This window comes from Aquarana catesbeiana, linkage group LG01, assembly GCF_042186555.1.
Source record: "Aquarana catesbeiana isolate 2022-GZ linkage group LG01, ASM4218655v1, whole genome shotgun sequence".
Taxonomy (NCBI): domain Eukaryota; kingdom Metazoa; phylum Chordata; class Amphibia; order Anura; family Ranidae; genus Aquarana; species Aquarana catesbeiana.
This window is the reverse complement of record NC_133324.1, coordinates 262,628,085-262,652,170: the sequence shown is the minus strand read 5'-3', so window position 1 is coordinate 262,652,170 and position 24,086 is coordinate 262,628,085. Positions and strand designations below refer to the sequence as shown.

Here is a 24,086-nt window from a genome sequence, read left to right as displayed (position 1 = left end):
ACAGTGCCATCACAGTGCCAAACCATGCACACAGTGCCATCACAGTGCCACACCATTCACACAGTGCTATTACAGTTCCACACCATGCACACAGTGCCATCACAGTGCCACACCATGTACATAGTGCCATCACAGTGCCACACCATACACACAGTGCCATCACAGTGCCACACCATGCACACAGTGCTCATCACATTGCCACACCATGCACACAGTGCCATCACAATGCCACACCATGTACACGGTGCCATCACAGTGCCACACCATGTACAGTGTCATCACAGTGCCACACGATGCACACAGTGCCCATCACATTGCCACACCATGCATACAGTGCCATCACAATGCCACACCATGTACACGGTGCCATCACAGTGCCACACCATTTACAGTCTCATCACAATGCCACACCATGCACACAATGCCATCACAATGCCACACCATGCACACAGTGCCATCACAGTGCCACACCATGCACACAGTGCCATCACAGTGCCACACAATGTAAACAGTGCCATCACAGTGCCACACCATGTACACAGTGCCACACCATGTACACAGTGCCATCACAGTGCCACACCATGCACACAGTGCCATAACAGTGCCACACCATGCACAAAGTGCCATCACAGTGCCACACCATGCTCACAGTGCCATCACAGTGCCACACCATGCACAAAGTGCCATCACAGTGCCACACCATGCACACAGGGCCCATCACAGTGCCACACCATCCACACAGTGCCATTACAGTGCCACACCATGCACACAGTGCTAGCACAGTGCCACACCATGTACAAAGTGCCATCACAGTGACACACCATGCACACAGTGCCATCACAGTGCCACACCATGCACAAAGTGCCCTCACAGTTCCACACCATACACACAGTGCCATCACAGTGCCACACCATGCACACAGTGCCTTCACAGTGCCACACCATGTACACAGTGCCATCACAGTGCCACACCATACACACAGTGCCATCACAGTGCCACACCATGCACACAGTGCCTTCACAGTGCCACACCATGTACACAGTGCCATCACAGTGCCACACCATGCACACAGTGCCTTCACAGTGCCACACCATGTACACAGTGCCATCACAGTGCCACACCATACACACAGTGCCATCACAGTGCCACACCATGCACACAGTGCCTTCACAGTACCACACCATGTACACAGTGCCATCACAGTGCTACACCATATACACAGTGCCATGCAGAAACACATGGTTGTACACTGTAGAAAATCTGCAGCATGTTGCATTGTAATCTATATTACAGTTTCTAACAAACAGAACATACTTCCAAAGCCTGCCATCCCCCCTCTCCCTCTCTCTCTCAGGAGAAACTGCTATCCAAAAAAACAAGGCTACGAAGATAGGAGGAGATCTGAGAAGGAGGGATGGGGGTGGGGCTGGGCAGATCTAGGCATGTCTGTCTAAAAAGGAGAGGAGGGATGGGGGTGGGGCTGGGCAGGTCTAGGCATGTCTGTCTAAAAAGGAGAGGAGGGATGGGGGCGGGGCTGGCCAGGTCTAGGCATGTCTGTCTAAAAAGGAGAGGAGGGATGGGGGCGGGGCTGGGAAGGTCTAGGCATATCTGTCTAAAAAGAAGAGGAGGGATGGGGGCGGGGCTGGGCAGGTCTAGGCATGTCTGTCTAAAAAAGGAGAGGAGGGATGGGGGCGGGGCTGGGAAGGTCTAGGCATGTCTGTCTAAAAAGGAGAGGAGGGATGGGGCTATGCAGGTCTAGGTGAGTTTGTCTAAAAAGGAGAGGAGGGATGGGGGGCGGGGCTGGGCAGGTCTAGGCATGTCTGTCTAAAAAGGAGAGGAGGGATGGGGGCGGGGCTGTGCAGGTCTAGGCATGTCTGTCTAAAAAGGAGAGGAGGGATGGGGTGTGTAGAAGAGAAGGACAATGTTTTCAGAAGTGAGAGGCCCCCATGCAGAATTCAGAAATAAGGAAATAAGGTTGTCCCTGAAGAACAGGAAGAAGCTGATTGTCTGGCTTTGATTAGACTTTCTAAGCTTGGCATTCAGCTATACAGAAAATGAATAATGTTAAAGATAAAGAGATTTTAGTTATAATTAATAGAAACATTTTCAATTTTGACCAGACTTCCACTTTAACTGTGCTGTATTCACACCTTATTACATAACCACAAGCACCTGTAGCTGTATTTTACAGGTGTTAGGGAAGCAAGTGTAATACGTTTATTCTCATTTTATCTATACTTCACAATTTACTTCTTTATCTTTCTTATCAGATGTGATTTTATGGTCTAGCACAAAAAGTGATTTGAAAACACCCCCTTTAATATGGCATGTGCTTTTTCCATCACACCAAGACGGCTGAAAAGAGATAATAAAAAAGCAGCTCTACAACATGTGATGAGCGCAAATGGAAAACTCCTCTGATCAGGAAATTAAAGCAATTTGAGCAAAACCACCCAGCTGTTGCAAATATATAGGCAAAATCTAATTAAAGGGTTGGTGAGAATTAATGGCATTTATGATTGAAAGAATCCAAAAGTTAACGTGCATTTGCTAGTCTGCAGTGTGAACGCACATAAATCTAACATCGTCTTTAAACAGTAATATTTGCTCAGCAGGGATCTAGAAGAAAAATAAAATAATAAAATGTGAAAAATTACTCACGACAGTATAGCAAATGTGACCAGTGTAATTGCCAGGCAGAAAATGGACAGGGAGCAGCCAATGTAACTGATGGAGGACAACGCCACCTTGTGGGAGCTGGAGAGCTGTGCGTGCGAAACAACACGAGAGAAAAAACACTTATTAACATCATTAATTCCAGTTTATGCTTTTTGTCATTCTGACAAGTTTATCAATTTAACCTTAGCACTCATCTAGCACTAATTGTGTTTCCATGCATGCATTGTTATAGATATGCCATCACATCACGTCTTGCACTGCATCTCTGGGTAATTCATGTATGCAAAGAGACAGAAATCATAAAGATGAACAAAACAGCCCCAAGTCTTGCAGTATTTTCTTTTTTACGACAAACATTGTTCCATGTGCCCGCAGCAAAAATATGCCTTGCACTAGGCTTCCGGTTGCTGCCTTTAAATGTCATAAACTGAAAGCTGTGTGCCTTCGGAGCTTTTTTCATCAAGTGACAAAATGAAGACATACATATTCTCTATATTTTACTATCATTTTCCCTAACCTTAAATCTTTAGAGAACTCCAGTTTAATGGAAACATATTTCTAAGTCCTTTTTACCCATTCCTACTGAGGAGCAGTGATGAGCTTGGACATGTTCAGACTAGTATCCAAACCCACATGTGCGAGCCTACAAGGAAGTCATCATCTGTACAGTCCAATCATCTGCAACAGAGACATTCCCTTCCTTGTAGCTACAAGTATGTTTGCCCCTTGTATACGAGCTGCTGCAGAGCGAGTAATGGCCAAATTGCACGATTGGCCCATATAGGTGCAGGCTTCCTGGTAGATTGCCACACATGAGTTTAGACTCTAGTCTGAACATACCTCATCTCTATTCGGGAGATAATATAAGTTCCAGTGCAGAGCACCTTGAATATTTTTTTGGTGTCCAACCTCTCCCATCTCACAACATCATGCTGAGTGACTGCACAGAGACTTCAGATGCAAAAAAAAATCAGAAGAATTGTTTTTCAAAGGAGTTTATATGTATCAAAGCACAACTCCTTTTTTATTTTGGGTGTACATGGGTTAGAACCTCTGTCAGGTTTCTAGTGCTGTCTAAGGTTTCGTTAAGGAGACTTCCTGTTTTGGTAACATTACTCATCAATACTTGATATGGTAGTCAACATGTACACTGCCTGGTTGTTGACAAGCTATGATCCATTACTTCAGCAATCAGTACTTGGCTTTAGACATGAAAGACCTTAGCGGGACAGTATTCAGTAATCACACTGCCCTAGGTACTTATCAGTGATGATGACCTCTTTTATAAGTACCAACCTGTTAGGCACCATGTACACTAGCAGCTCCTAAACTTGAGTTTAGGAGCATTTGGTGTTTTTTTTGCCAAAGCTACTCCATAAAAGTACACATAGGCTTCTAGGACTGTTTAGGAGGTGCTGCGGTTAAGGGAGGTTCAACCTCCCCTAACCTCCATCTTCTGAACGCAGAAGAATCATTTTCCCGCAGCCGGCGGTCAAAGTAGATCAAGTGTACATGAAGCCTTATGGTTCTCACTTATCAAGGTCATGGTATAGCTAGTAGTATTTAGCCACATTCAACTGGATTTCTCAGTTAAGGTCTCTCTCTAGCTGTCTGCCACTGCCTGCTTGAAATGGACACCATCTATTGTCTCCCTAGCAGTGGAGTCTCTTCAGGAAAAGACTGACTGGTGCAAATTACCAGTTCTCTGCAACTGAAACTGGTAGACTTAAGTAAGTAAAACTTTGCTTTAAAAAAAGAATCCACAAGAGGGGTGGGGGGGAAGCTAGGGTTGTGAAGCGCATTAGGTTTAGCCCCAAGTTGGGATTTAAAGATGTTTTACTATTTATCTGCAGGTGAACTTACACTGGTAGTTTTAACCATACCTGGGTACAATTCACACCCTTGGTCCGGTTTGCTTGTGTAGTACGAGTGCTCTGAAGCATGCCCGGAAGCGGTTAAGCATACCTTCCCCGGGACCATTTGCAAAAGGTGGTCCCAGGCACAGGTCACTTGTGAACCAGTACAGTTTGCTTCAGTGTGAGTACAAACCATGACTGAGCAATGAGCACAGAACTCTTTCCATAGATCATAGAGCATGGAAGCAGGGATTAGTGTGGTCTGGCTGGCAAATGGGATAACGATGTAAGCATGCTTAAAAATGCTTCTTTATAGCACAAGGTAAATGCAGACCACTGGCAGCACAAACAGTTTGGATCAACTTTGCCCAATGTACATACATCCCAAGTAGCTTCCTCAGTTTTGAGTCATTAAGTATAGCCAACCAGGGACAAAACGTGTGTTATTCACAGGATCATCAGGTGAAAACAATGAGAAAAAAAGGATGAAAAAACTAAAGCAGTTGACACATAGGACTAGTAAGTTGCAATATAATACATTTTTGATTTTGGATTTAGATATGCTTTAACCTCCCTGGCAGTATGATTATGTCAGATTTTGAAATCTCAAAGCGGTACAATTGTTTTGCATAGAAATTTGGCGTTTCATATTGTAGGCCTGTAATTCTTAGTAATAACACACTTAAATCTGTCAAAACAAGAGTCTAGCAGAAATCCCGGGTATAATAAAGTTTGAAACACGAAATCATAAATTATATTATAATAAATAACAATAAATAATTATAATAAATAATAATAATAATAATAATAAAATGAATTTCCCCACGATTCACTATCGCTCAATTCTGCAAGTGTTCTAATTTTACTTTCGCTGTTTCCTAGCTGGTCTAAAACCACTTTTGACGTAAAGGGACACTTTTTTGGTTGCTATGGACAATCTTAAGTTTCCAGGCAGAAAGAACAGTATATATAATAGTGTAGGCAGGCCACTGGACAAAGCACTAGGGACAAAAGGAATGTGAAATGATTTCATACAGTAATGTATTCTGTAAGATTACAGTGTACTGTATGTGTTATGTTTTGTGTACTTTTTGAATTTGCCGCCGATCTCCACCCCATGCGTCGCGACGCTCGCAGGGAACAGAGCCTGTAACACCGGACATCAAGCAGATGATCCGGCGGAGGACACAGCGGGGGGACATCACAGGATACTGGTGACAAGGTAAGTATACTGCACCAGGATTCTGCAATGCAATGTGGCTCGGGGTTACCGCTAATGGTACTAAAATTTAACCCCGAGCCACACTTGGATATACCGCCAGGAAGGTTAATAACTTTTCCCTCCAAAAACTGAAATCTGATATTTGTAATGGTGTGAGGGGCTTAATATTATTGAAAGGTTCCTATGAAGTAAAAGATCAACAAAATAAAAGGCCTATCTGAAGCTAAAAAGCAGTATTAAACCCAAAAGCAGAAATGTATCATGTTGCAGCTTACCAATTCTTAGATGTGATGTTGGAGGAGGTGGAATAATAATGAACCTGCTGGCAATATCAATGTGTTATATTCCATTATGAGATACCAGGATGACATCACTGTGAAGTGCCAAGTGCACAGTTTTCTGCAGTTCTTGCACTTCCAGACAATTAAAGTATATGTCTTTATAAAGTAAAATTAAAAATGACATATATAATGTAGTCTGTCACTACCATTAACACAGAACAATTCTTTCTTATACACTGAAACATTTTCTAAAATATGCATGTTATTATATATAATTTTTTAGACAATGTGTATCAAAAGATATCATATAACACATTGTTTCTCAACCTTTTCTTTTTTTAAGTCAAGGTATTCTTTAAATTTAAGCACAGTCCGAGACCCCCCATTCTAAAATGTAAAATGCTAAACTAATCTGTCTTACATAATGCTGTGACATTCACACACATAGGGCACCCAACATTAGAGTTTATTTATTCTTGCAAGGCAAATACTGTATACCTTTACACACTGGTACTGACTAGTATTCCAGCATTTCTCTTCTCTCCCAGTTTCTCTACCTGATTCAGAAGTGACCCCCAGTTTTGACAGAGAGGGACAAGGACGGGGCAAACAAGTATGTCCTCCTGACATCATCATGACTTATGACATCATCAATTGTTAAGATGCCGGTGGCTGGTCTGCCTGGTGCCCAAGGTTGTAATGGTCCACAATAAAGACCCGTGGCTTTGTGTAACAAAAAAGGCAGGCTTGATCCACCTGCCAGCTTGTTGACAGTTTGAGGGCTATGTGGAGCAATGTTTAGGCATTTTGCCAAGGCACCCCTAAAGAACCTAGAAGGCACCCCAGAAGGCATATATTGTATACAACATAGGTGATATTAAATAAAATTGGGAAGAAAGAAATGCTTAACCACTTGCCGACCGCCTCACGCATATATACGTGAACAGAGCGGCACGGGCAGGCAAAATCACGTACCTGGTACGTGATTGCCTTCCCGCGGGCGGGGGGTCCAATCGGACCCCCCCCCGGTGCCAGCGGCGGTCGGCATTTGTCTGGCAGCGATCAGAGATGAGGGGGAGACCATCCGATCGTGGCCCCCCCCTCGCGATCGCTCCCAGCCAATGAGAAACATCCCCTGCCTGTGTATAGTACACACAGGCAGAGGATGTGATGTCATCTCTCCTCGGCTCGGCAGTTTCCGTTCCGACGCCGAGGAGAGAAGACATCCAAGTAAGTGTAAAACACAAACACACACAGTAGAACATGCCAGGCACACTAAACACCCCCGATCCCCCCCCCGATCGCCCCCCGATCCCCCCCCAATCACCCCCCCCCCCCTGTCACAAACTGACACCAAGCTGTTTTTTTTTTTTTTTCCTGATTACTGATTGGTGTCAGTTTGTGACAGTTAGAAGTGTTAGGTCAGTGAGTATTAGCCCCCTGTAGGTCTAGGGTACCCCCCTAACCCCCCCTAATAAAGTTTTAACCCCTTGATCACCCCCTGTCACCAGTGTCGCTAAGCGATCATTTTTCTGATCGCTGTATTAGTGTCACTGGTGACGCTAGTTAGGGACGTAAATATTTAGGTTCGCCGTCAGCGTTTTATAGCGACAGGGACCCCCATATACTATCTAATAAAGGTTTTAACCCCTTGATTGCCCCCTAGTTAACCCTTTCACCACTGATCACCGTATAACTGTTACGGGTGACGCTGGTTAGTTTGTTTATTTTTTATAGTGTCAGGGCACCCGCCGTTTATTACCGAATAAAGGTTTAGCCCCCCGATCGCCCGGCGGTGATATGCGTCGCCCCAAGCAGCGTCAGATTAGCGCCAGTAGCGCTAACACCCACGCACGCAGCATACGCCTCCCTTAGTGGTATAGTATCTGAACGGATCAATATCTGATCCGATCAGATCTATACTAGTGTCCCCAGCAGTTTAGGGTTCCCAAAAACGCAGTGTTAGCGGGATCAGCCCAGATACCTGCTAGCACCTGCATTTTGCCCCTCCGCCCAGCCCACCCAAGTGCAGTATCGATCGATCACTGTCACTTACAAAACACTAAACGCATAACTGCAGCGTTCGCAGAGTCAGGCCTGATCCCTGCGATCGCTAACAGTTTTTTTGGTAGCGTTTTGGTGAAATGGCAAGCACCAGCCCCAGGCAGCGTCAGGTTAGTGCCAGTAGCGCTAACACCCACGCACCGTACACCTCCCTTAGTGGTATAGTATCTGAACTCATCAATATCTGATCCGATCAGATCTATACTAGCGTCCCCAGCAGTTTAGGATTCCCAAAAATGCAGTGTTAGTGGGATCAGCCCAGATACCTGCTAGCACCTGCATTTTGCCCCTCTGCCCGGCCCAGCCCAGCCCACCCAAGTGCAGTATCGATCGATCACTGTCACTTACAAAACACTAAACGCATAACTGCAGCGTTCGCAGAGTCAGGCCTGATCCCTGCGATCGCTAACAGTTTTTTTTGTAGCGTTTTGGTGAACTGGCAAGCGCCAGCGGCCTAGTACACCCCGGTCGTAGTCAAACCAGCACTGCAGTAACACTTGGTGACGTGGCGAGTCCCATAAGTGCAGTTCTAGCTGGTGAGGTGGCAAGCACAAGTAGTGTCCCGCTGCCACCAAGAAGACAAACACAGGCCCGTCGTGCCCATAGTGCCCTTCCTGCTGCATTCGCCAATCCTAATTGGGAACCCACCACTTCTGCAGCGCCCGTACTTCCCCCATTCACATCCCCAACCAAATGCAGTCGGCTGCATGAGAGGCATTTTCTTTATGTCCTCCCGAGTACCCCTACCCAACGAACCCCCCCAAAAAAGATGTCGTGTCTGCAGCAAGCGCGGATATAGGCATGACACCTGCTATTATTGTCCCTCCTGTCCTGACAATCCTGGTCTTTGCATTGGTGAATGTTTTGAACGCTACCATACACTAGTTGAGTATTAGCGCAGGGTACAGCATTGCACAGACTAGGCACACTTTCACAGGGTCTCCCAAGATGCCATCGCATTTTGAGAGACCCGAACCTGGAACCGGTTACAGTTATAAAAGTTACAGTTACAAAAAAAAGTGTAAAAAAAAAAAAAAAAACACAAACAAAAATAAAAAAAAAAAAATAGTTGTCGTTTTATTGTTCTCTCTCTCTCTATTCTCTCTCTCTATTGTTCTGCTCTTTTTTACTGTATTCTATTCTGCAATGTTTTATTGTTATTATGTTTTATCATGTTTGCTTTTCAGGTATGCAATTTTTTATACTTTACTGTTCACTGTGCTTTATTGTTAACCATTTTTTTGTCTTCAGGTACGCCATTCACGACTTTGAGTGGTTATACCAGAATGATGCCTGCAGGTTTAGGTATCATCTTGGTATCATTCTTTTCAGCCAGCGGTCGGCTTTCATGTAAAAGCAATCCTAGTGGCTAATTAGCCTCTAGACTGCTTTTACAAGCAGTGGGAGGGAATGCCCCCCCCCCACCGTCTTCCGTGTTTTTCTCTGGCTCTCCTGTCTCAACAGGGAACCTGAGAATGCAGCCGGTGATTCAGCCAGCTGACCATAGAGCTGATCAGAGACCAGAGTGGCTCCAAACATCTCTATGGCCTAAGAAACCGGAAGCTACGAGCATTTTATGACTTAGATTTCGCCGGATGTAAACAGCGCCATTGGGAAATTGGGAAAGCATTTTTTCACACCGATCTTGGTGTGATCAGATGCTTTGAGGGCAGAGGAGAGATCTAGGGTCTAATAGACCCCAATTTTTTCAAAAAAGAGTACCTGTCACTACCTATTGCTATCAGGGGATATTTACATTCCCTGAGATAACAATAAAAATGATTAAAAAAAAAAAAAAATGAAAGGAACAGTTTAAAAATAAGATAAAAAAGCAAAAAAATAATAAAGAAAAAAAAAAAAAAAAAGCACCCCTGTCCCCTCTGCTCTCGCGCTAAGGCGAACGCAAGCGTCGGTCTGGCGTCAAATGTAAACAGCAATTGCACCATGCATGTGAGGTGTCACCGCGAACGTCAGATCGAGGGCAGTAATTTTAGCAGTAGACCTCCTCTGTAAATCTAAAGTGGTAACCTGTAAAGGCTTTTAAAGGCTTTTAAAAATGTATTAATTTTGTTGCCACTGCACGTTTGTGCGCAATTTTAAAGCATGTCATGTTTGGTATCCATGTACTCTGCCTAAGATCATCTTTTTTATTTCATCAAACATTTGGGCAATATAGTGTGTTTTATTGCATTAAAATTTAAAAAAGTGTGTTTTTTCCACAAAAAATGCGTTTGAAAAATCGCTGCGCAAATACTGTGTGAAAAAAAAAATGAAACACCCACCATTTTAATCTGTAGGGCATTTGCTTTAAAAAAATATGTAATGTTTGGGGGTTCAAAGTAATTTTCTTGCAAAAAAAAATAATTTTTTCATGTAATCAAAAAGTGTCAGAAAGGGCTTTGTCTTCAAGTGGTTAGAAGAGTGGGTGATGTGTGACATAAGCTTCTAAATGTTGTGCATAAAATGCCAAGACAGTTCAAAACCCCCCCAAATGACCCCATTTTGGAAAGTAGACACCCCAAGCTATTTGCTGAGAGGCATGTCGAGTCCATGGAATATTTTATATTGTGACACAAGTTGCAGGAAAGAGACAAATTTTTTTTTTTTTTTGCACAAAGTTGTCACTAAATTATATATTGCTCAAACATGCCATGGGAATATGTGAAATTACACCCCAAAATAAATTCTGTTGCTTCTCCTGAGTACGGGGATACCACATGTGTGAGACTTTTTGGGAGCCTAGCCGCGCACGGGACCCCGAAAACCAAGCACCGCCTTCAGGCTTTCTAAGGGCGTAAATTTTTGAATTCACTCTTCACTGCCTATCACAGTTTCGGAGGCCATGGAATGCCCAGGTGGCACAAAACCCCCCCAAATGACCCCATTTTGGAAAGTAGACACCCAAAGCTATTTGCTGAGAGGTATAATGAGTATCACAAAGTTTTGAAAATTGAAAAAAGAAAAAAAAAAATTTTTTTCTGGTCTTTCTTCATTTTCAAAAACAAATGAGAGCTGCAAAATACTCACCATGCCTCTTAGCAAATAGCTTGGGGTGTCTACTTTCCAAAATGGGGTCATTTGGGGGGGTTGTGCCATCATGGCATTTTATGGCCTTCAAAACTGTGATAGGCAGCGAAGAGTGAAATCAAAAATTTTCACCCTTAGAAATCCTGAAGGCGGTGCTTGGTTTTTGGGGCCCCGTACGCGGCTAGGCTCCCAAAAAGTCCCACACATGTGGTATCCCCGTACTCAGGAGAAGCAGCTGAATGTATTTTGGGGTGCAATTCCACATATGCCCATGGCCTGTGTGAGCAATATATCATTTAGTGACAACTTTTTGTAAATTTTTTTTTTTTTTTTTTGTCATTATTCAATCACTTGGGACAAAAAAAATAAATATTCAATGGGCTCAACATGCCTCTCAGCAATTTCCTTGGGGTGTCTACTTTCCAAAATGGGGTCATTTGGGGGGGTTTTGTACTGCCCTGCCATTTTAGCACCTCAAGAAATGACATAGGCAGTCATAAACTAAAAGCTGTGCAAATTCCAGAAAATGTACCCTAGTTTGTAGACGCTATAACTTTTGCGCAAACCAATAAATATACGCTTATTGACATTTTTTTTACCAAAGACATGTGGCCGAATACATTTTGGCCTAAATGTATGACTAAAATTGAGTTTATTGGATTTTTTTTATAACAAAAATTAGAAAATATCATTTTTTTTCAAAATTTTCGGTCTTTTTCCGTTTATAGCGCAAAAAATAAAAAACGGCAGAGGTGATCAAATACCATCAAAAGAAAGCTCTATTTGTGGGAAGAAAAGGACGCAAATTTCGTTTGGGTACAGCATTGCATGACCGCGCAATTAGCAGTTAAAGCGACGCAGTGCCGAATTGTAAAAAGTGCTCTGTTAAGGAAGGGGGTAAATCCTTCCGGGGCTGAAGTGGTTAACTGCTTGCCGACCGTCGCACACAGATGTACGACGGCAGAATGGCACAGGCAGGCAAATGGGCATACCTGTATGTCCCTTTAAATCTGCCGCCTATCGGGGCGTGCCCGCCGTGTGAGCATGCCCGCTGGTCCGGGGAACTCGAAGTTCGCCAGTGGTCCGCGATTGCAGTGTGGAGAGGTAGAACGGGGAGATGCATATGTAAACACTGCTCCCTGTCATCGGGAGCAGTGATCACTGTCATGTCAGTGGAAACCCACCCCCCCCACAGTTAGAACACCTCCCTAGGACCCACTTAACCCCTTGATCGCCCCCTAGTGTTTAACCCCTTCCCTGCCATTGTCATTTACACAGTAATCAGTGCATTTTTATAGCACTGATCGCTGTATAAATGACAATGGTCCCAAAATGGTGTCAAAAGTGTCCGATGTGTCTGCCATAATGTCACAGTCAGGATAAAAATCGCAGATCGCCGTCATTACTAATAAAAAAAAATTAATAATAAAAATGTTATAAATCTATCCCCTATTTTGTAGACGCTATAACTTTTGCGCAAACCAATCAATATATGCTTATTGCGTTTTTTTTTAACCAAAAATATGTAGAAGAATACATATAGGCCTAAATTGAGAAAAAAATGTGTTTTTTATATATTTTTGGGGGATATTTATTATAGCAAAAAGTAAAAAATATTGCTTTTTTTTCAAAATTGTCGCTTTTTTTTTGTCTATAGCGCAAAAAGTAAAAACCGCAGAGGTGATCAAATACCACCAAAAGAAAGCTGAAGTGGTTAAAATATGATGAACTGATATTTGTAAGGCAAATAATATCACACAGACATTTCTATATAAACCAGTGGTTGCCACTGCATACATATCAGAGATAAAAAATTGACCCAGATGCGCAGCACAGACTGTGGTACATATAATCCAAAAGAGAGAGCGGCACTCTCAAGTCTTGAGAAATGAACACACAGGGAAGATTGTATTTAAACATTTTGATGAGGCACAAGCTCGTCTTCCTCAGGACAACAAACAAGTGAAGCAACACAACACATACACCCTAAAACCCCTCCCATCATTACCATCCACATGTGATGACAGCAACAAGTGCAAATGTACCAGCTAATGTCCAAATTTGGGAGCACATCAAAACAACAACAAAAGTACATACAAAATAGACATAAATAAAGGAAGGAGACAAATCCAGGCACTAAAGACAAAAGTCGGAGACAAAATAAACTGCATGACAGAGTATCATGCTGCCTAGGCAAGATGGCCACCCATGCTGAAGTCAGAGCTAGAGTAGGAAAGCATGGTGAACATGTAATGTGTAGAGGAAAACATACAGAGCAGCCTGCAGCATCAGGAATGCAGATTAAGAGACACGTACAAAAACAGACACGAATCCAGTGTAAAATCACCAAATGCATGTCCTGAAAGTGAAAATAAACAGACAGTGATCAATTAAAAGCAGTTTGAGTTCAGAATCGGGAGAACACCGAAGGAGCCAACACCCACAACAGACTAGCCCCACAGATCGCAGAAAAGTACAGTAAGGAAGAGAAACTCCACAGACCTGTAGCAGGTGTCATCACAAAGAAGATCATTGGAGGAAGAGGAGACTGGATCCAGGGCTGGAGGGAAGGCTCCAGAGTGGACAGTAGGCAGGAAGCAATGAATGGAAACAAAGTGTGAGAGGCAAAGTAAAGGAGAGCAGAAAATGTCTGCAAAAAAGTGTACTGATCACATAGTAAGGAAACATAAACATAGTAAACACAGTCAATCAACAGTACAGTGTACAGTGTAACCTCTGCAAAGAAAGTAGTGCCAAAGATCAAAATATCTATGTTTTCAAGCCCACAATAAAAACAAATGAATGCATAGGATCAAGGTCAGGCAGATTCTATCAAGTTTGGGGCAACAGAGCAATCAGTATCCAAAGGATGGACCATTCACAGTGGAATCGATGCCGCCAATCATCTCAAGAAGATTCATGTAAAAAAAAAGTGAGTAGAGGTATGGGGAGAGCTAAAGAGGCTATCAAGGGGAAGAATGAACCACTGGTAAAAGTGGGGAAACCTTTTAAGTGGGGATCAAGGTCAGCCTGATCACAAAGTGCCCGGGACTCCAGGGCCAAGAAAAACTCCTGATGAGACAGTAACACACACCTTGAGATCACTACCGCCAATCATATCCCTGAAAAGCTGCAAATCAAAGAGGCAATCAATCATATGGTGCAGAATCTTGTTGTGATGAGTCAAATCACAGGAAGCAATTGCAACTCAACTGTTCATTGAGGCCTTTTGGTACCGCAGTTTGTAATTCATAGATTCAATGGCATTCACATTGCAGTAAAAGGCTATGGCCAATCGGCGATCTCCATCTACAGACAGCAAGGGAAAGTGGTCAATCACCATGCATTTGAGGGTGGGTAGTGGATGATTTAGTTCAAGGAAATGACGTGAAACTGGTTGTGTGGCAGAATTTGAAGACAAGGCCTTTTCTAGATAGGAATGTGCATTAATTACTTTTATATAATAAAATATTATTATAGAAGGCTATTTACAAGAACAGACAATCACATTGTGTGCTAATTTAGAACCTTCTATATTCTGCCTGATTTATAAACATTCAGTGAACATTTACTGAAGTTTCCCTCAGAGCCACTGCAAATTCACTGCATATTTGTCATTTATCTACGGAAAATGCTTCTATTATGCATTAAAATGTAATAGACATTATACATTCGGGCTTGTGTCCATGGGCGAATGCAGCATTTGAACTTAATATTAGACTCTTCTGGTCTGCATTTGAGCTTCTTCTAAGCTGCATTAACCCACCTTGAGCTGCTTTTGCATTCCCATTGAATTGTATGAGGAGAGGAGCAATTTGGACACAAACAGAAGTTTTAAATACCAGCATAGAATCACCATGCTATAACAGTTGGCATCAGACCTTCAACCCCTGCTATATTTTTGACTGTCTTCTCCCAGGTGGCTCAGCATGGTACTCTGCCTAGGCTTGTCAGCTGAATAGACTTCTATTGGGTGCTGACAATCTGTGCATGAACTGAAGGACAGATCACAATACAAGCAGCCCATGAGAGTATATGTAAGAGTATAAGAGTATAAGAGCATATTTTTATTTGGACATGAACATAACTTCCAACTTTTTGAGATGGCAATGAGGGACACCTATCAGCAAAAGTATGCAGGCATAGGACACACCCCTTGTCACGCCCCCTTAAAGTAGAACTTTACACATAAAACAAGATTGGTTAAACCCACAAGTGCTTTTTTTTTACCACTTTTATTCCTTTATTTTGGCTTTTGGAATTTACAAATGCAGCAATTTAAAAATCAGATGAAAGGTTTAGCACTGGAAAACACTTTTTGGTAGATAAAAAAGTGCATTTTATATACAACTATAGAGATCAGACCAAAATGAGGGACAAATGAGGAGGAATGAGGGACAGAGGGACATTGCTCCAAATCAGGGACAGTCCCTCGAAATCAGGGACAGTTGGGAGCTATGCATGAGGACTTTGGGCCTCTTGCCATTGCCCATCTGGCTTTGCCTAAATGCCACTCTGTTTAGCACTTAAAATTAAGTCAACTGCTACTTCTGAGCATCCAGATCAGTAAATCAACAATGTCTGTTGCTGAAATACACAGTTTATATATTAGTTAAAAATCAACCTGCTTCCAATTAACATGTATGCCAACAGAAGTAAACTGAGTGAAATCTCACTACGCTATATGTTCATCTCCATTTAACTCTCATATTCTCGTATATTTCTATAATGCAAGCAACTTTAAAATAGTTTAAAGTGTTTACTTTTAATTGATAAATCCAGCATGAATTATTAATAAAAAAGGAAAATCTGGAATTTATTAACATACAGCTCTCCATAAAATGTGATTCTTTCGAAGTCTGGTAACGTATTCCTCTGTGTAACAGATCTCTTTGAGCTCTTATATTATTCATGTAAATTCCTTCAAAGGGCTTTGTAAGCATTGTTGTGATTTGCATGAGAAATGACAGCATGCATGTGGAGAGGCACCAGGGAAAGCTTGACAGCACACCTGCCACATAAACGTGTATCACTGTAACATCAGGGGCAAAATGTGTGCACAATTCTACCATCCACACATAAATTGCTGATGTACAGTTTTTATTTTTAAAGAATCCTGTGAATGACAGAGCATGCCCTGGGCTCACTTTCATCATAAAATATGGATTGACTGAAGTTGAGAAATAACAAAAAAATATATATGTGTGAACGCATTTTTTAACAAAAAGTGTAGAATAAAAACTTTATGTTTTCAGATTTGTATTATAATCATTCATTTGAAAAAAAAGATACAAACATGCATTTAAATCAGTTGAAGTAGAACGTCTGTATTCCTTACAAGTGGAACTCTGTTTGCCCTAAATGTTAAAGTACTGTATATCTAAACCGAGTAAAAACGAAAATATAATATATTGCAACTTACCTGTCCTTGAAGTGGTGTCTGTATTTTTTTTTTTTTTTTTTTTTAGACTTTTTTCATTATTTTCACCTGGTGATACTGCCAAAAGCACACTTTCAGTCCTAGGGTGACAACACTAACTCACTGCTCTGTATCTATGAAGAATCGGTCTTGTTCCTCTAGGACAGCAATTAGAAATCCAGAATGCCCCTCCATCTTCTCATCACCCTTAAATAGGTGTAGCGGGTGCCCCGCGGCACCGCATTGCCCACCAGAGAGAGAGCCTGTCAGCTCGTGTGGGAGATTTCTCCCTATCCCTCTCTTCCGCTATACATCATGTGAGGGGTGCTCACACAGACCAGCCATCTGTTTGCTCCCTCAACTGCATCCTCATTGGCAGAGGGAGGAGAGCCAATCACCAGCCAGAGCTGCTGCAACAAAGGATTATGGGACATGTAGTCCCTAACAAAAATGCCCCCACAGCCTTCAATGTTGAACAGGACCACAGATTCCAGCATGCTTTGGGAGAAAAGAAGTAAGGACACCATCTTGTCTGCTTGTGAGCAGGGAGACCCTGCAAGGCAATGGAGAAAACCGGACCTACAGGGAGAGGTGTTCCCTCCCAGGTCGGCGTATCATTCTTCCAAGCATCCGCAGCTGGTGGGGACATTCTGCCTGATAGGAGATCTCAGGTGCATCTCCAGAGGCACCTGTACCAACGGCATGAAGTGTTCCAATGGTGAGGTAGCCAGTCAGGTTGCCTGAAGAACCTGCCTTGTTCCAGGACATCTCACTTGGCCTTGACCGTAGGATTGGTGAGTGGGCCCTTCTCATTTGCAGGAAGCAAGAATACTGCAAGCAGACAACATCTATCTTGCCCAATTAAAAATGATTAAAAAAAACAATACTGTAAACAGTATGAAACCTGTATACAGTATCTCACAAAAGTGAGTACGCCCCTCACATTTTTGTAAATATTTTATTCTATCTTTTCATGTGACAACACTAAAGAAATGACACTTTGCTACAATGTAAAGTAGTGAGTGTACAGCTTGTATAACAGTGTAAGTTTGCTGTCCCCTCAAAATAACTCAACACACAGCCATTAATGTCTAAACCACTGGCAACAAAAGTAAGTACACCCCTAAGTGAATATGTCCAAATTGGGCCCAAAGTGTCAATATTTTGTGTGGCCATCATTATTTTCCAGCACTGCCTTAACCCTCTTGGGCATGGAGTTCACCAGAGCTTCACAGGTTGCCACTGGAGTCCTTTTCTACTCCTCCACGACATTACGGTGCTGGTGGATGTTAGAGACCTCCACCTTCCATTTGAGGATGCCCCACAGATGCTCAATAGGATTTAGGTCTGGAGACATGCTTGGCCAGTCCATCACCTTTACCCTCAGCTTCTTTAGCAAGACAGTGGTCATCTTGGAGGTGTGTTTGGGGTCTTATCATGTTGGAATACAGCCCTGCGGCCCAGTCTCCGAAGGGAGAGGACCATGCTCTGCTTCAGTATGTCACAGTACATGTTGGCATTCATGGTTCCCTCAATGAACTGTAGTTCCCCAGTGCCGGCAGCACTCATGCAGCCCCAGACCATGACACTCCCACCACCATGCTTGACTGTTGGCAAGACACACTTGTCTTTGTACTCCTCACCTGGTTGCTGCCACCTGATCCAAATACGTTTATATAGATAGTTACATAGTTAGTCAGGTTGAAAAAAGACACAAGTCCATCCAGTTTAACCTTAAAAACAATAAATAAATAAAATAAAAAATATCGTACAATCCAATATACCCAATTTTATACCCTCAGTTAATCCAGAGGAAGGCAAAAAACCCCAGCAGAGCATGCTCCAATTTGCTACAGCAGGGGAAAAAATTCCTTCCTGATCCCCCAAGAGACAATCGGATTTTCCCTGGATCAACTTTACCTATAAATGTTAGTACCCAGTTATATTATGTACATTTAGGAAAGTATCCAGGCCTTTCTTAAAGCAATCTACTGAGCTGGACAGAACCACCTCTGGCGGGAGTCTATTCCACATTTTCACAGCTCTTACTGTGAATAAACCTTTTGCATATTTGGACTTGAAATCTCTTTTCCTCTAGACGTAAAGAGTGTCCCCGTGTCCTCTGGGTTGACCGTAAAGAGAATAACTCAACACCAAGTTCACTATATGGACCCCTTATATATTTAAACATGTTGATCATATCCCCCCCTTATTCTCCTCTTCTCAAGAGTGAATAAATTCAGTTCCTCTAATCTTTCCTCATAGCTGAGCTCCTTCATGCTTCTTATCAGTTTGGTTGCCCTTCTCTGCACTTTCTCCAGTTCCCCGATATCCTTTTTGAGAACTGGTGCCCAGAACTGAACTGCATATTTCAGATGCGGTCTTACTAATGATTTGAACAGGGGTACAATTATATCTCTCTCTCTAGAGCCCATACCTCTCTTAATACAAGAAAGGACTTTGCTTGCTTTGGAAACCGCAGCTTGGCATTGCATGCTATTATTGAGCTTATTATCTACCAAAACCCCAAGATCCTTCTCCACCACGGATTCCCCCATTTATACTCCCCATAGCATGTATGATGCATGCATATTCTTAGCCCCCAAGTGCATAACTTTACATTTATCGACATTAAACCTCATCTGCCACATAGTCGCCCAATTAGACAGTGCATTGAGGTCGGCTTGTAAATTGGAGACATCCTGTAAGGACGTTATTCCACTGCATAGCTTGGTGTCATCTGCAAAGACAGAAATGTTACTTTCGATCCCAGACCCAATATCATTTATAAAGGTATTAAAAAGTAAGGGTCCCAGCACTGAACCTTGGGGTACACCACTGGTAACCTTAGATCATTCAGAGTAAGAATCATTAACCACTACTCTCTGAATTCTGTCTTTTAGCCAGTTTTCTATTCATTTACAAATTGATATGTCCAAGCCTGTAGACTTTACCTTACACATGAGCCGTGTGTGGGGAACTGTGTCGAACGCTTTTGCAAAATCCAAGTATACCACGTCCACAGCCACCCCTCTGTCCAATATTTTACTTACCTCTCCATAAAAAGAAATCGGGTTTGTCTGACAACTTCTTTCTTTCATGAATCCATGCTGTCTGTTGCTTAAAATGTTTTTTTCCAGCAAGAACTCGTCTATGTGGTCTTTTATTAAACGCTCCAGTATCTTCCCGACTATAGAAGTTAAACTAACAGGTTTATAGTTACTTGGTAAAGACTTTGATCCCTTTTTAAATATAGGCACCACGTTGGCCCTGCGCCAATCCAGTGGTACTATTCCCGTCATTAATGAGTCCCTAAAAATTAGATACAATGGCTTTGAAACTACAGAGCTCAATTCTTTTAGGATCCGTGGGTGGATGCCATCAGGTCCAGGTGCTTTATCCACCTTTATTCTGTCTAAATAATTCTGGACCATATAACTTTTGAGCCATTGTGGATCATTCAGGGCTGTGTCACTATCACCCCCATTATGGACATAAGCTCCCCCATGCCTTTGTATACACAGAGCTGAAGAAAGTATTTAATAAATTTGCCTTCTTTTTGTCCCCAGTCACCCACTCTAGATTATTTTGTAAAGGGCCTACATGCTCAGACCTGGCCTTTTTACTATTAATATATACGTTTATCTTGGTCTTATCAGACCACAGGACATGGTTCCAGTAATCCATGTCCTTAGTCTGCTTGTCTTTAGCAAACTGTTTGCGGGCTTCCTTGTGGGGCGACAGCCATGCAGATCAATTTGTTGCAGTGTGCGGTGCATGGTCTGAGCACTGACAGGCTGATCCCCCACCCTTTAACCTCTGCAGCAATGCTGGCAGCACTCATACGTCTATTTCCCAAAAACAACCTCTGGATATGATGCTGAGCACGTGCACTCAACTCCTTTAGTCAACCATGGCAGGTCTGTTCTGAGTGGAACCTGTCCTGGTAAACCGCTGTATGGTCTTGGCCACCATGCTGCAGCTCAATCTTCTTAAAGCCTAAGCCATCTTTATGTAGAGCAAGAATTCTTTTTTACAGATCCTCAGAGAGTTCTTTGCCATGAGGTGCCATGATGAACTTTCAGTGACCAGCGTGAGAGAGTGAGAGCGATAACACCACATTTAACACACCTGCTCCCCATTCACATCTGAGGCCTTGTAACACTAATGAGTCACATGACACAGGGAATGGAAAATTGCTTATTGGGCCCAATTTGGACATATTCACTAAGGGGTGTACTCACTTTTGTTGCCAGCGGTTTAGACATTAATGGCTGTGTGTTGAGTTATTTTGAGGGGACAGCAAATTTACACTGTTATACAAGCTGTACACTCACTACTTTACATTGTAGCAAAGTGTCATTTCTTCAGTGTTGTCACATTAAAAGATAGAATAAAACATTTACAAAAATGTGAGGGGTATACTCACTTTTGTGAGATACTGTAAATGCTGTTGTGGACTACAACCTTAAAACAAATTAGAAAAGCGTTACCACTACACTGCTGTAAAAATATAATAGGAACCTGTAGTTTGGTTTATTGAGTTTGTAATGATTTAAAACGGAAGGCAATTACATTGTGTATTTTCTAAGGTTAGACACTTATTTTCTAAAGGAACTGAGATTCTTCACTTAAAAAAAATAGTGTGAATATTCACTTCAGTTATTTAATCATGAGAAAACTAAATTTCTGTTCACTTTGAATCATGTGCAGATGCCTTTCATATGATTTTATAATTAAAGTGAATATCCACAAAAAACATTTTTGAGTAAAGTTTTTCAGTAAAAATTATCAACTCCCTAATAAAGCAAATGAGATAAAACTCATATATATTCACTAAATAAGGAGCGGCAACCATTATAATATTTAAGGCACAGTGTTGGCACCCCCATTCTTCTTCTTTCATCCCTAATAAAGCAGCCCAACAGTGTGCCATATTTCCAGTGAGGGCATTACTGGAGCATTTAACCTAAAGTCATTTTTCATTTTCACTTTTACAATTGTGTTCCATCTTTTGCTGTTGTATTAAATGCAGAGAACTGTGGACTAGCCACTAGAAGGAGTTTTCGGTGGCTCAGTGTAATTACTTTGTCTGTTATGTTAAAGCGGGTTTCCACCCAAAAGTGGAAGCTCATCCTCCTCCCCCCTTCCAGGGCCACATTTGGCACCTTTGTTTTTTACAGGTACCTGTCCCCACTACCAAGAGATCGCGCTGCGGCGCGATCACTCGAAAGTTCGGCCCCCCTCCTTCTTCTCCCACTGCCAGGCCATTCATAAGGTGCAGCGCACTTCACGCATGTGTAGTAGGGAACCGGCTGTGAAGCCGAAAGGCTTCACTTCCGGGTTCCCGTACTACCAATTGCGGCGGCAGCACTCGAGAGCTGATGGGAACATCGGCTGGGGTGCCGACATCGCTGGATTCCAGGAATCCAATATTAAAAAGTCAGCCACTACAGTATGTGACTTTTAATTTTTTGTTGGGGGGGGACTCCACTTTAATGGCTGTTGAGATAAAGAGGCCGATTTATTGAAGGAAAATAAATTATTCACACAATAAACTGTATGAATATTCACTTCACTTATCAATTATATTTAAATTTTTTGAATATTCTTTCTATGCTGGTGACACCATCTGATTCTAAAAAGGGTTTAATTGGTGATTTATATGAAGCCTTATTGAGGGCAGTCAGCTCTAAAACCTTGATTAAATGTAGACAGATATGGAGTCAAGATATAGGCTAAACATATCTAAACACAGATCAGTGGGCAGCAGCATTAAAGATCCTTTCAGAAGTTTTCTCCATCCCAAAAGCTGACACAGCTTTTCATACTCAATAGAGCCTATTAGGTCATACCACACACTCTCTTAGTGCAGTAATGCCTCTAATTACTACTTAAAGAAGATTCTTTGGGTTTCCCTCCCAGTTGCAGCTACTAAAATAAAGCTGGTCACATTTTTTAAATAATTGGGAGTAGAGGTGTGTTAAAGTGGCAGAGTATCCTAACTTGAACATTTTTCTATTATTGTGAAAAATGTGCAAAGTTAGTGCTGTTTGGTGTAAATTAACATTGTCAGTAGAAGGGAGAATTAATTTGATAAAAATAGTGTGGATGCTCCATCTTCTTTTTATGCTACATATTTGTCCAGTTTGGATATACCAACACATATTTAAACAGATAAATACATTATTTTAGGAACTATGGAAACATGGAAACATGGAGAGGAAACATGGAAAGGCCAGTATCTGCTTTACAGTTGTAGCGCTGGTAGATTTTTAATCTACTGCTTATAGGTAAATTTAGTGGGTTATCTGTTTATAAATAGTCAGATTTGCCTCTGTTACAGCTTGGCTGAGTTGCATGCAGTTTCACACTGTGCCTGTGGGTGTCGTTGTCACCATGGGTCGGTGTTGGAAAGGCAACACGTTGAAGCGTATGAGTGCTCCTCTGTCCCGGAGATAAGTCGGTGGAGGTGGTCCTCCGAGTTGCATTCTGGGAGAGGGTATTTATGGGACAGACGCCATGTTTTAGGGTTCGTTTTCGTTCCACCTGCTGGCCCTCCTGGCCGACAGGTATGTGCTAGGAGTACTACCTCGTGGTCCTCTGACCGGGAGGCCCACGTCGCTGCAGCATGTGGGTGGGCCCAGAAGCCTGTCTGGGGCCTACCAAGGCGGCAGAGGAATGGTCCTGGGCTGTCTGTCCTACGGGAAGAAGCTGGACAACTGAGAAGATCCCAGGGGTGGACCCGTCATGGAAGGATCATGCAGAGTGCTGGTCTGGAGAGGGGCCTGGTGACTCAGTTGGAGGACGCATCCTAAAGTAATCCTATCGCATAGTACTGCTGGGTCAGCTTAAAGGTTCTAGTGCTGTGTTTGCTGTTCATCGTAAACCATTACATCCTGTGGCAGAGGATCGTACGGGTTTTATTCCAATTAAGTCTGTGGCAGAGACTTTTGTTCGTGCTGCGTACTGGCTGCTAGGTTAGTGAGAGAAACCTATCCAGGCGGGCAAAGATTCAACTCTAAAAAGTACATTCATCTACAAGCTTTCAATTCCTAATACTACACTAAGAAAAGGTATTTGAACTTCCCTGCAACTCTCCTTCTACCTCTTTCCTGCTACTTCCTTCAATTCATGTTTATTAAAGCATTGGAAAAGATACTCAAGTGTCCGGTGCCTACATTGTCTGGTATTAAACTCAACGGGACCCTAGACCCGGTTCTGGTGAAATAGAGGTAATGAAGGTGATGGTAACAGCCCGCTTTAAACCAGCAGCTCCACCGAGAGTTATTGCTACACAGTTTTCTAAGGATGGTGGTGGGTTGGCGGTTCCCAATGCTAGATTATATTTTTTGGCATCTCAGATGAAACAGATGGCAGGATGGGTGGAAATTGACCTTCCTAATCCAATTCAGAGAATTATTCTCCAATTCGGGTCATTTTTGGAAGCACCACTTCGCCACAACTTTTTTGTTGATACATAAGGTTTTGGATGCTGTGCATATTACTACTGGTCATATAGGCTACACGCAGTATAT

The 24,086-nt window shown here is 42.5% G+C and overlaps 1 protein-coding gene across 1 annotated transcript in view; it reads right to left on the bottom strand.

Moving 5' to 3' along the window:
• Positions 1 to 24,086, bottom strand: part of ADGRD1 (adhesion G protein-coupled receptor D1) — a 921,219-nt gene that overhangs the window by 354,221 nt on the left and 542,912 nt on the right. The window contains exon 16 of the mRNA XM_073628314.1: positions 2,662 to 2,765. Within this exon, the coding sequence (XP_073484415.1) occupies positions 2,662 to 2,765 (104 nt within the window). The remainder of the gene's footprint in view (positions 1 to 2,661; positions 2,766 to 24,086) is intronic.